Source organism: Grammomys surdaster, unplaced genomic scaffold, assembly GCF_004785775.1.
Source record: "Grammomys surdaster isolate TR1022 unplaced genomic scaffold, NIH_TR_1.0 126278, whole genome shotgun sequence".
In the NCBI taxonomy this organism is placed as follows: Eukaryota; Metazoa; Chordata; class Mammalia; order Rodentia; family Muridae; genus Grammomys; species Grammomys surdaster.
The window spans coordinates 2,814,723-2,826,897 of record NW_021621078.1 but is presented as its reverse complement, the minus strand read 5'-3'; the positions used below and the strand labels follow the sequence as shown (position 1 = coordinate 2,826,897).

General features: G+C 41.0%; 1 protein-coding gene across 1 annotated transcript in view; it reads left to right on the top strand.

The window, feature by feature from the left end:
• The first annotated feature begins 1,022 nt into the window (after positions 1-1,022).
• Atad5 (ATPase family AAA domain containing 5) overlaps positions 1,023-12,175 on the top strand; it is a 50,186-nt gene continuing 39,033 nt past the window's right edge. The window contains exons 1-4 of the mRNA XM_028759304.1: positions 1,023-1,183; positions 5,260-7,157; positions 8,754-8,850; positions 10,468-10,629. Coding sequence (XP_028615137.1) covers positions 1,118-1,183; positions 5,260-7,157; positions 8,754-8,850; positions 10,468-10,629 — 2,223 coding nt within the window. The 5' untranslated portion in view covers positions 1,023-1,117. The remainder of the gene's footprint in view (positions 1,184-5,259; positions 7,158-8,753; positions 8,851-10,467; positions 10,630-12,175) is intronic.

Below are 12,175 nucleotides of genomic sequence, written 5' to 3'. Positions count from 1 at the left end.
TAACTTTATCTATCTACCCACCAACCTATCTATCTATCTATCTATCTATCTATCTATCTATCTATCTATCTATCTATCTAAGACAAAGTCTCTCGGCTGAAATGGAACTTTCTAAGTAGGCTGGCCTCAATCTTAGAGATATCTGCCTCTGCCTCCTAAGTGCACTACCACTTCCTGGCTCCAAAAATATAATACTTTTTTTTTTTTTTGGTTTAGTTTTTCTCTGTGTAGCCCTGGCTGTCCTGGAACTCACTCTGTAGACCAGGCTAGCCTCAAACTCTCGAATTCAGAAATCTGCCTGCCTCTGCCTCCCAAGTGCAAAAATATAATTTTTGTTTGTTTTTGGTTTTTCGAGACAGGGTTTCTCTGTGTAGCCCTGGCTGTCCTGGAACTCACTCGGTAGACCAGGCTAGCCTCGAACTCAGATATCTGCCTGCCTCTGCCTCCCAAGTGCTGGGATTAAAGGCGTGCGCCACCACCGCCCGGCGTAAGAATATAATTTTAAGAATGACTAAAGTCTAAGTTTTAATTCGGCTACTAAGTGATTAGGTAACCTTAGACAGATCACGTTCTCAATGGTCAAACTGTAACACCGAAGTGTAAAGCTCTGAAACTCAACTAGATTTCTAAGCTAAAACTAGTGCTATCGCGCGTTGATTCGCCAGAGGAGGTAGTTTGGCCTTCGCGGCTCACCGTCTGCGTAGCCTCCGACAGCGGTCGTAGGTTCCGCCCCCTGCGTTCCGGACGGCGCGAAAACCCAATTGACAAGAACTCCCGCCGAAGCCCCGCTGTCCGACCTGCGTTCGGTGTGCTGCTCCCGCTGCGGCCCGGGGCTCGAGCGCTTAGACTGGACCATCTGCCTCAAGGTCACCGTGTATTGTCTGGCCGCCCCGTCGGGGCCTGCGCCCGGGCTTTCCTAACATCTCTGTCTGAGCCTGGCTGGACAGCCCTGGGCCCAGCCTCGCACTTGCGTCCGGCCGGTGGCCTCTAGGAGACCCGAGACGGGCTCCCGGGCTCGCAGCTCGCTTCCACTGGACCTGCCACCTCTATGGCTTCCAGCCATGCTGGGTCGGACCTCTGGAGGTCCTAGGAGCCCGGGTTCTGGGAGGCAGGGATCATGGTGGGGGTCCTAACCATGGCGGCGGCTGCAGCATCCCCTCCTGTGAAGGACTACGAGATTGAGGTGAGGATCTGTCAAGTTCCTTTCTGCCTGTGTTGGGGAATTGTGGTGTGGGACTGGTTAATGGGAGTCCTGCTTGCTTCTGGGACGAGAAAGGAGGGACACGATGACCCACAGTTATAATTTTGTGTGGGATAGTTGCCTCGGTGTGTCATATAAAGCTCCTACAATAGCGTTGGAATTTTAAGATATTTTCTGGCTGGCTGTTAAGTCAGGATTTGAAAACTGCAGTTCCCGGGTCCTGAAACGTTGGTAGAATAGCATGTCACTAAGGATTTCAGGGTCACTTTCTTTGTTCATGATGATGTGGGATCACAGAACGGCGAAAAAGATAAAGCTTTAAGCTCAGCTAGTCCGTACAAATAAATACTTGTCCTAGGAATTCCATTTAGAATGTCACTTAAAGGAACTCAGTAAGAAGCTTACACCAGTTTCTCGTGGCTGCAGAGCTTAATGTAATGTAGTTAAGAGTCTCTGTGACATGTTAGGTGCCCAGTATTTACCATGTTTTAGAGAATACACTAAGCTTCGACTGTGCTTAATGTAGGAAGCCCTAGCTTTTTGAGAAAGAAAGAGAAATACACTAAGCAACTATAAGGATATTCTATGCCATTTAGAAGTAGTTTTTAGGATCTTAAATCTCTGACCTACTTTTTCTCCTGTCACCATTACAGGCTTGTGCCTCTTCATAGATGCTATGTGTTTTTTATACACTATATTTCAGGCTACAGTTCTGATGTGTTCTGGTGCCCTTGAAGTGAACTAAGATGTGTATTCACTTAAATTCTAACTCTTAATTTTTATAACCAAGTAACTTTTTTTAACTGTAGAATACTTCTTATTTACTGTGTAGCACAGCCAGGCTGATCTCAAATTTATCATCTACCTGCCTCAGCCTGCTTGTTCTGGGATCACAGGCATGCACCATTCACACCCAGTTGAGATATATATATATATTTGTTTGTTTTTTGAGACAGGGTTTCTCTGTGTAGTTCTGGCTGCTGGCTGTCCTGGAACTCACTCTGTAGACCAGGCTGACCTCGAACTCAAAAATCCGCCTGCCTCTGCCTCCCAAGTGCTGGGATTGAAGGTGTGCGCCATCACTGCCCGGCAAGTTATATTTTTTAAAAAAGTAATTTGCTTAAGATTTCCATACCAGTAGATATCAGGGCTGGTACTTGAAGTTAGATCTTACTGGAGTGTCTGTTGTGTGGTGCCTCTGACACCATCTTAAAGCTTTCTAGATGATAATAATAAATTCATTTTTAATTCACTTATTATTTCAACATATTTAATTTTACCTCATTTATTTAAATAGTCCGAATTTGTCCCGCTATTGTTTCTTACTCTTGCTCATTACTTTGAATGTTATTTTTACCCCTTACAAATTCTTTTTACCCCTTAAAATTATTTTGTTACATTTATTTATTTATTGTATGTGCCAGGGTCAGCATATGTGTGAAAATCAGAGGACAACTTGTGGGAAGAAAAGGCCGGTGAATCTCTTAGTTTGAGGCCAATCTGGTCTAGAGAGAGTTCCAGGACAACCAAAGCTACACAGAGAAACTGTCTCAAAAACAAACAAACAACCAAACCAAAACAAAAAAACAAAAAAAACCCCAATAATTCAAATATATGAGCCTATGATAGTCATTCTTATTCAAACCATTAGGACAACATATTTGCTTAATTTAGTGAATTTCTAGGCTAGGTTTAAGGATCTTCATAAGTAGTTTATATTGTTTAGACTTCTTTGAGCTCTCATCTTGTTGCCCAGGAGTATAACCTAGGTTCACTATAGTCTGCCTGCCTCAGCTTCCAAGGTACTAGGACTATAGATATTAGTCACCATGCCCAGCCCTTGTTTATACTTAAGCCTACAATATACATAGAAACAAAATGAGAAATAATGTTCTTCTAAGGACAGGCTTAGAAATTCTAATTTAGTAAATTCAAAACAGTAAGATATTTTCTTAGTATAGTAGCAAGCCTGATTCATACCATTTACACATAGTCAAGAAAAAATGTCTAGACCACAGAAAATAAGGCCAGTTAATTTTCCCTGTGCCACCCCATATGTTTCACAATTCATATCACCTGTACTCAAAGGTAAATCCATTAAACCTTTGTAAGATATGTGTCCAGCCAAAAATGGGATCATTGTTGTTAGTGAACCAGCAGCTGAATGAGCCCTAGTCAGATTCAGTATCCTCCAGTTTTGCTCTAGGGCCATAGAGAACAGCGTTGAGTCTCTGTGCTGATCATGTCCAAGTAGAGCCTATTTCTAGAAGTTGGTTAATTTTTCAGATAATGACATTGTAGGTTTTGGGTTTCGTTTTGTTTTTTCCCAAATAGTATATCACGTAGCTCTAACTGTCCTCAAACTCACTAAGTTGACCTTGACCTTCTGATCCTCCTGCCGCTATCTTAGGTGCTGGGACCAAGCAGGTGTGTACCATGCCTGATGTTACACAATGGTGGGGAATCAAATCTGGGGTTGTGTACATCCCTAGGCAGGTATTCTCCCAGCCTTAGTTATGACAATGAAAATGGCGTTTGTTTTGACATTATTACCTGGTTCATGATTTCCCATTTTGAGCCTAATGCTTTTGTCCTTGCTGAGTCTCATTAGCCATACTTGGGCTCATGATAATCTCTGTTTAACGTGCCTGGGTGCAAGTATCATTGCTGTCTGCAAGTGATTGACGTACATATGGCTGTCCTTAGTGTTACAACCACCTTGATTCTGGAGGGTGCTGGCTAGTACAGGAGGGAGGTGGTGGATTATGGTAGAAAATTAAAACGGTAGACTTGTGGCAAGTGTTCTGTAGTTATCTTTCACTGTGAATTCTAATAAAAATAATAACTGTTTCTTAGAGATACTTAGAATGATGTGTATATTTTTAACTAGAAAAGTAAAGCTGAGGGGTTGTTTGTAGGTTCCCTACCTTGTGTTGGCTTCCACACATATTTTTATTATAGCTTCTGTGAGGTAGATGGTACACTTTTAAGGTTATGAATAGAGGGTGCACACCTTTAGTCTCAGCACTTGAGAGGCAGAGGAAGGTAGATCTCTAAGTTTCAGGACAGCCTGGTCTACATAGTGAATTTCAGGACAGCCACGGATATGTAGAAAGATCCTGTCTCAAAAATATATTAATAAAATAAATTAAGTAAGATAAAATAGAAGACAGTAGGAATTTAGGTTTTCTTGTAAGTTTAGTTTTGTTTTGATATAACCTTTTTTTTTTGACCCAGAGTCTCACTACATTCACTGGCCTGGAGCTTGCTATGTAGACCAGGCTGGCCTCAAACCCATAGGCGTCTGTCAATCTCAGATTCCTGAGTGCTGCTCCATATAAGTTTTGTTTTTGTTTGTTTTTGAGGCAGGGTCTCTGTATGTAGTGACTGACCTAGAACGCTCACCTGGTAGACAAAACTGACCTCAAACTCACAGAGGGCTTTCTCCCTCTGACTCTAGTGCTGGGATTAAAGGCATGAGCCACTTCACCTGGCAATATAAACTTTTTATTGAAGTATAGTGTGTGTGTGTATAACACAAATTACATATATAACTTAATATAACATTTAAAATTGAATGTAAATTTAATATTAAAGGTCATTTTCTTTCTAATATATTTGTTTTTCACCTAAAGTAGCCTTCTCTACTGGGAGATGGCTTAGTGAGTAAGAATGCTTCATGTACAAGTATAATGACCTGGGGTAAAATCCCTAACAAAAGTATGGCTTTTATCCCTGGGGTTGTGGGGCAGCAAAGCCAGGAGGATTGCTGAGACCTGCTGGCCACCAGCCTAGCTCCAGATGTACTGAGGGAACTTGTCTTAAGGGAATAAGGCTGAAAGTGACATCGCAGGACACCTGACATCCTCTTCCAGCCTCTGCATGCATCCTTGCATACATGTATGCTCAAGTGTATCACACCTCACATGTATACACAAAGGAGCCTTCTGCAGTTTTTCTACCCAGTTATTTAAACTGTTAACTCTGTATTTACAGTTCATTTTTCATATTGTTTTACTTGAAATAAATTGTGGCTTCTTTCCCCCTTAAATTGCTAGCCATGCAAAAAGCGAAGAAAAGATGATGACAGCTCTTCCTGCGAAACAATTACCAAATATTTATCACCAATAGGGAAGACTGGAGACAAGGTTTTCTCTCCATCAAAACCCAGTAATATTCTACATTATTTTAGAAAGACCTCACCCACAACCGAGAAGCTACAATCGACCAAGGAGAGCAAGATAAAGCCATCTCCCTCATTGCTTGCTAGCAACAGCAAAGACTGTAAGACATTGTTGGAAGTGTTCTCAAATAGAGAGTCTAAGAGGAAAAGAAAGAGAGTTAGTTTACCCCCTCAACTGAATGATAATAAAATTGAGAATGAGTCTCCAGTTGAAATTAGTAATGATGATAGTAAGGAAGACTGTGATTTAAGTGATTTTGTGGAAAATAGTACTTCTGTTTTCCTTTACAAGAAACATGTGGAGGTTCTTGCAGAAAGTATTCAAGACAGCAGTAACCAGTCAAATGCTATGACTTCCAAAAAGAACTCCAAAAAGAAAGTAAATCCTAAACAAGGCACCACAAAAAATGATGTCAAGAGATTGAGGAAAAGGAAGCATAGCAAGGTAACAGATCAATCTGAAAGTGTACCCTTAGCAGATGAAGTTAGTCTGTCTAGGGAAGGTGGCAAAGACAGCAAGACTAAACCTTCCCTAACTGATGAAAACGAGAGGACCATACATCATGTAGACTCCAGGGCTCATTCAACCAAGATAGCTGATTTAAATGAGAGTACGATTACTGTCTCCTACGAGGAATTCTTAAAAAGTCACAAGGCAGCTAAAGTGGAAGAGATTCCTGACCGTGCAGTGCCAGCCTGTGTTCCTTCTGGGCCTGGTGAAACAGTCAAAAGTGGTTCTGAAGGTGAGTCAGGAAGCCGGGAGCCATCTCCACAGCTACACCTGAAGACAGTTACTGTTCTTGCACAAGTTCATCCCACTCCCCCTAAAAAGAAAGGAAAAATACCCCCAATTTTCTTGAAACAGAAACAGCATGAGCTGGAGAATAGTCTCTCTGATCCAGAAAATGAGCAGACAGTTCAGAAAAGGAAATCTAATGTTGTGATCCAGGAGGGCCAATTAGAACTGGCTGTGCTGGAAGCCTGGAGCTCTGAGGCTTCAGTACCAAAGTGCAGTATGGAAGAAAGACAGCAGTTCATGAGAGCATTCAGGCAGCCACCATCAGAAACGCTCAAAAATGGACTCAAGAAACCTCTGGAGAAGCAGAAAGAGCCAAGTGAAAAATCTGTCGATGAAGGAGATAGCAGTTCTGAAAAAATCATAGAAAATCCTAATATTCAAAGAGTTTCAAATCAAGGTTGTTCACAGGCACACGCTGATAGAGGAAGTTTTCTTAAGGAGAAAAGCAAAAAGCCAAATAAAAAGGGTAAGATAACTAGGACTACTGCAAGTGGAAACAGAGAAGAAAACATACAAAAGGAAAAAACAGCCTTTTCCTTAAAAGATGAACAAGATCAAAATAGCCTACGAAGGAGTGTAAGACAGAAATCAGAAGTTTTCAAAAGCAATGCATTACTTAACAGTGAAAATCTTGTTTGTGAGGACATGGCACATGACTCTGTAAAAATGTCTCTGTATGATAGAAATAGATCAAGAAGAGGCAGCACACCAACGAGGGATGTGGTTACACATTGCAAAGCTGAGCCTGGAAGCAGTATGGCAAATGTCTCTACACCCAAACCAACCAGGAGATCTCTAAGAGGTAGCAGCACGCCTGCCACAATCACTCTGGGAGGTACTGAGTCTGAGGATGCCCAGGACACTAGTCCAGTGAAGGCTTCCACTCCAAAAGCAGCCAGAAGAATATCAGAAAAGCACAGCCTGTATACAGCAGAATTAATAATAATATCCTCTGATTCCGAGAGCCCCATTAGGTAAAATTTTGTTTTTCTTCTCAAGTTGGAGCATTCTACATGTATTATTAATTAGGAAGGAAAATTCTTCAAGAATTATGGAGTTCATTTATTTTCTAGAATACAGTTTATTTGTAAATAATTTTTTATGTGTATACAGCCCTGAGGATTGGCCCTCATAGGTTAGGTAAGTGGTCTACCCACTGAGCCACATCCTCTTTTCATTTTGAGACAAAGTTCATAGGTTACTTAGGCTGGTTCTGATTTTCCTCGAGGCCTTAAAAATGTTATCCCACTCTGTACTCTCCCAAGTAGCTGGGATGACAGACCTGAGCCACCAAACCTGTCTTTTGTTTTGAGATAGGGTCATACTCAGTAGCCCAGGCTGGCCTAGAACTCAGTATGCAGCCTAGAATGTTTTCAAACTTGTAGCAGTCCTTCTGCTTCAGCTTTGTGAGTGCTGGGATATCTACTTTGAGTCACCTCACACAACTTTATTGTCTATTCAGGCTTGTTCTTGCTGTATACAAAATTAGTCTAGGACTCAAATCCTCTTCCAAGTGCTGGGATTCCTGGTATGTATCACCACAATATAGCTAATTTAAAGTCCATTTCAGAAGATTTGCAGTTACTCAGATGAGTTCTAAACTCTTATTTGTCATAGTTGATAATCCTTGGAGAAATAGTCCTCAAATATGAATTCATCAAATATGAGATTAAAAATACATTATAAGAGTGTTTTTTAATTATTGTTTTGAAACAGAGTCTTTCTGTGTACCTTTGGCTGCCCTGGAACTCTGTGTAGACCAATCTGGCCTCCAACTCAAAGAGATTTCCATGCCTCTGCTGTCAGGGTGCCGGAATTAAAGAGAAGCACCAGCACAGCCAGTTATTCCTTGGTATAGTTATTCCTGAGTGTTATTCCTTAGGTAAACTGAGCAATAGAAGAGGGAGTTCTTGCATACTGGCCTTGCCTAATGTTACAGTGATCCCCGCACAAGTTTTAATTTTCTTCAAGATGTGTTTTCTCTTTGTCTCTGCTTTTGCCATGTTGAATGGGGCTCATACTAAGCAGTTAGGCTTATTTTCTTCTTTTTGCTTCTCTTCTCTTCTCCCTCTCTCTTCCTCCATCCCTCTTTCTTTGTTTTTTTGAGACAGGGTCTCTCTTGGATGGCCTGGAACTTGCTCTAGAGATAAGACTGGCCTTGAATTCATATGTGATCTTTTGTTTCTGGTTCCCAAGTGCTTGAATTATGGGTGTGTATCACCACACCTGGTAAGGCTGTTATTTTTGTTTATTAACAAGCAAGATTTTATTGAAAAGTAAGCTCTCTATAGCAGACAGGGGTCCTAAGCATGCGTTGATCAGGTTTACTATTTTTAAATGAAGTAATAAATGATAAACCTTGGGGCTGGCAATGTAGTAGAATAGTTGCTTAGTCTGTACAGGACTCTGGGTTCCATCCCCAGAACCAGAAATAAAGTTTAGCTTACTGTTGAATCAAAGTGATGAGAATTGTTTTTGCAGTTTGTTTAAATTGGAATATCAACTGGTTTATTTTTATATTTAAGATTCTTGTACATTATTATGAAAATGTTTATGTCATTTTTTTCCAGAATGAAATTCACTAGAATTAGTACTCCCCAAAAATCCAAGAAAAGTTCTAAGAAATCTGAAACAACTGGGGAAGAGCTCACTTCTCAGAAGAAAAAGGTAATGAAAGTACTGGAGTCCTGAAGGCAATACTGTTTCCTTAAAGGACTGGCAGTAGTTACTGGAAGTCATGTCAAAGAAGGTTCCCATGGGTCCATTAATTAGAACCTGTGCCGTTTCTTCCCATTCCTCTTAGAAGAGCAGCCAGTGCTCTTAACTACTGCGCCACCTCTCCAGCCCCTTCCTTTATGTTCTTAATTCCTTACGAGACTGGGTCTCACTATGTAGATAAGGCTGGCTTCACAGAGGTCCACTTGCCTCTGGCTCCTGAGAGCTGGGATTATAGATGTGTGCTACCATACCCAGCCCCCAGCTTTTTTCCTAACTCTTTCCTGTCATGTCTTACTAGATTCTATAAAGGCAATATACATGTATTATATATTTTTCCTTTATATTATGTAATGAGAGCTTTATACTTTACCTGAATTTGTTGGCCAGAATCAGAGAATAGATTGTCATCAAGGTGGTTGGAAAACAATTACCAATTCTAATGTAAACCTTTTTGAGGTTTTTTTTTTTTTTTTTGGTTTTTCGAGACAGGGTTTCTCTGTGTAGCCCTGGCTGTCCTGGAACTCACTCTGTAGACCAGGCTAGCCTCGAACTCAGAAATCCGCCTGCCTCTGCCTCCCAAGTGCTGGGATTAAAGGCGTGCACCACCACCGCCTGGCTGTTTTTTTTTTTAAATATGTGTATTATGTGTTTGTATGTATGTATAGTACTCATGTACATTCATAGCAGTATGCAAAACACACTGTAGTGTTGGTCTTTGCCTTCTATTTTATTTCTTACAGGCTCTTTCATTTGCACTGCATTGTCTAGGCTAGCCAGGTTGTGAATCGTTCCATTTCACAATAGAACATTGGGATTACAGATTGGTATCTAGCAGCTATCATGCCTGGCTTTATTTAAGTTCTTGGTTAGGCTATCTCTTTTTTGTTGTTGTTTTGGATTTTTTTTTTTTTCTTTGAGACAAGGTCACACTATGTAGACCAGGCTGTCTTCAAACTCACAGAGATTCTCCTGTCTCTCCCTCGCAGCACTGGGATAAAAGGCATGGCCCACTGTGCCCAGCTGGTTCTGGGGCTTTGTTTTATTGATTGATTGATTGATTGATTGATTCATTCATTCATTCATTCATTCATTCATTTATAGGTATTGATTGGTTGTTTTTTTGAGACAGGGTTTCTCTGTAGCCTTAGATGTCCTGGAACTCAATCTGTGATCAGGTTGTCCTTGAACTCAAAGAGATTGTCTCTGCCTCTGTCTACCTGTCTTCTTCTCTGCCCCTCTGTCTTTCTACTTCTGCCTTAAGTGGGGACTAACAGTGTAGTCACCATGGCCCAGCTGGTTCTGGGGTTTTAAACTCCGATTCTTACACAAAACTGTCTTTCTGGCCCTTCCTGGCTGTTTTACAGACATGCAAATACACTTACAGGGACAATTAGTAACTACCACTGAATCTGCATTTGGGGTCCTTGGTAAGCTTTGAATGATCTTTTCTTGGTTGGCTATTAATGTGATGTAAATATATTTTTCTATTATATACTTTTATTTTTTCTGTTATTAAATATGAAATTCTTGCTGTCATCTCAATTAATAGTCCAAATTTTTGTCTAGGCAAACAGTACTTCAAAAAATATATCAAAAGCAAAACAACTGATTGAGAAAGCAAAAGTATTCCAAGTCAGTGCATCAAAGGCTGAAGAAACAGTGGTGCCCTTGAGGCGGTCCTCTAGGCACCAGACACGTGCAGAAAAGGAGAAGTCACCAGAAACAGATGTAAGTATTCCAATGTCTACCGATACAGGTGCTGGGTTTTCTTGTTTATAAGGAGTGGAAGAAGGAAACCTTTACAAAGGTACAAGGTCACATGTGACAGTCTGTGGTCATGGTGGACATTCTGCTTTAAGAGCATTTGGCTTAAAGGATACAGTACAAGGCTCAGGTCATTCCAAGTGTCTTATAAACGGACCCTGTTCTTCTCACTCCTCAAGCAGTTCTTTTCCACAGGCACACTACGTAATCTCTTCCCAGATAGCTCACTTTTCACTTTATTATCAAACCTTGAAATTCACATTCCAAGGATTGTCTTCTACCTAACTTTTACTATACGGCTAAAAGCTACAACCTTTATTTTTAAAATAATTTTATTGAGATATAATTCACATGCTGAACAGTTGGCCATTTAAGTATACAATCCAAAACCTAAAGCATTATGGTACATACCTAGATCTTAGCACTAGGGAGGTAAAGTGGAGGGATATTAGAAGTTTAAGTGATCTTCAGGCTATGTATGAGGTTCAAGGGCAGTGTGGCCTACATGGTACCCTGTCTTTTAAAAAAAGTATGCAGTTCAGTGTCTTTGAATATATTCAGTCATAATTTTAAAAAAAATTATTTATTTTATTTATGAGTACGCTGTTGCTGTCTTCAGACACACCAGAAGAGGGCATCAGATCTTATTACAGATGGTTGTGAGCCACCATGTGGTTGCTGGGGACTGAACTCAGGACCTCTGGAAGTGCAGTCAGTGCTCTTAGCCACTGAGCCATCTCTCCAGCCCCAGAGTCATACTTCTACTATGGCCAATTTTAGAAAAATCTCTTGTTTTTGAAACAAGGTGTTGCTGTGTAGTCTGTGGTCCTTCAAATTCACCATCCTTTTGCCTTAGGATTGTGAGTATGTGCCACACACCAGTTTGGAACATTTCTGTTACCTCCACAGAGGACACCTTTCTACCTTTCTTCTTGCTGTTGCTTCCCTGTCCTCCCGTCTCACTTTGACGACTGCTTATCTGCTTTCTATTCCTATAGATTTGTCTGTTCTGGACAGTTCATAAAATATTGTGTGATATACTATGGAAGGTTATTACCACAGAGCTGCAGCCCCACCCTTCCATGAGATCAGTTACCCTTTACCAGTGTATCCATGCTCTACTTGCTATCTACCCATTAGGAGCCACCTCAGTTATCCGGACAGCTGAGGCAGGGTTAACAGTGCTTGTGTTCAAGCATCCTTATTTTGCTTAATAATGGCATCATAGTATAATAAATATAATACTGGCAATTTGGATACACAAGAGAAAAGTAGTAGAAAAGGTGAGAATTTGTCAATTAATAAGGAAAGAAGCTGGGCATAGTGGTGCATGCCTTTACTCTAAGCACCTCAGACAGAAGCAAGCAGGTGTCTTTGAGATTGAGGCCAGCCTGGTCTACAGAGCGAATTGGCCTGGGCTATACACTGAGGTAACTTGTCTCAAAGGAAGAAAGGAAGGAAGGAAGGAAGGAAGGAAGGAAGGAAGGAAGGAAGGAAGGAAGGAAGGAAG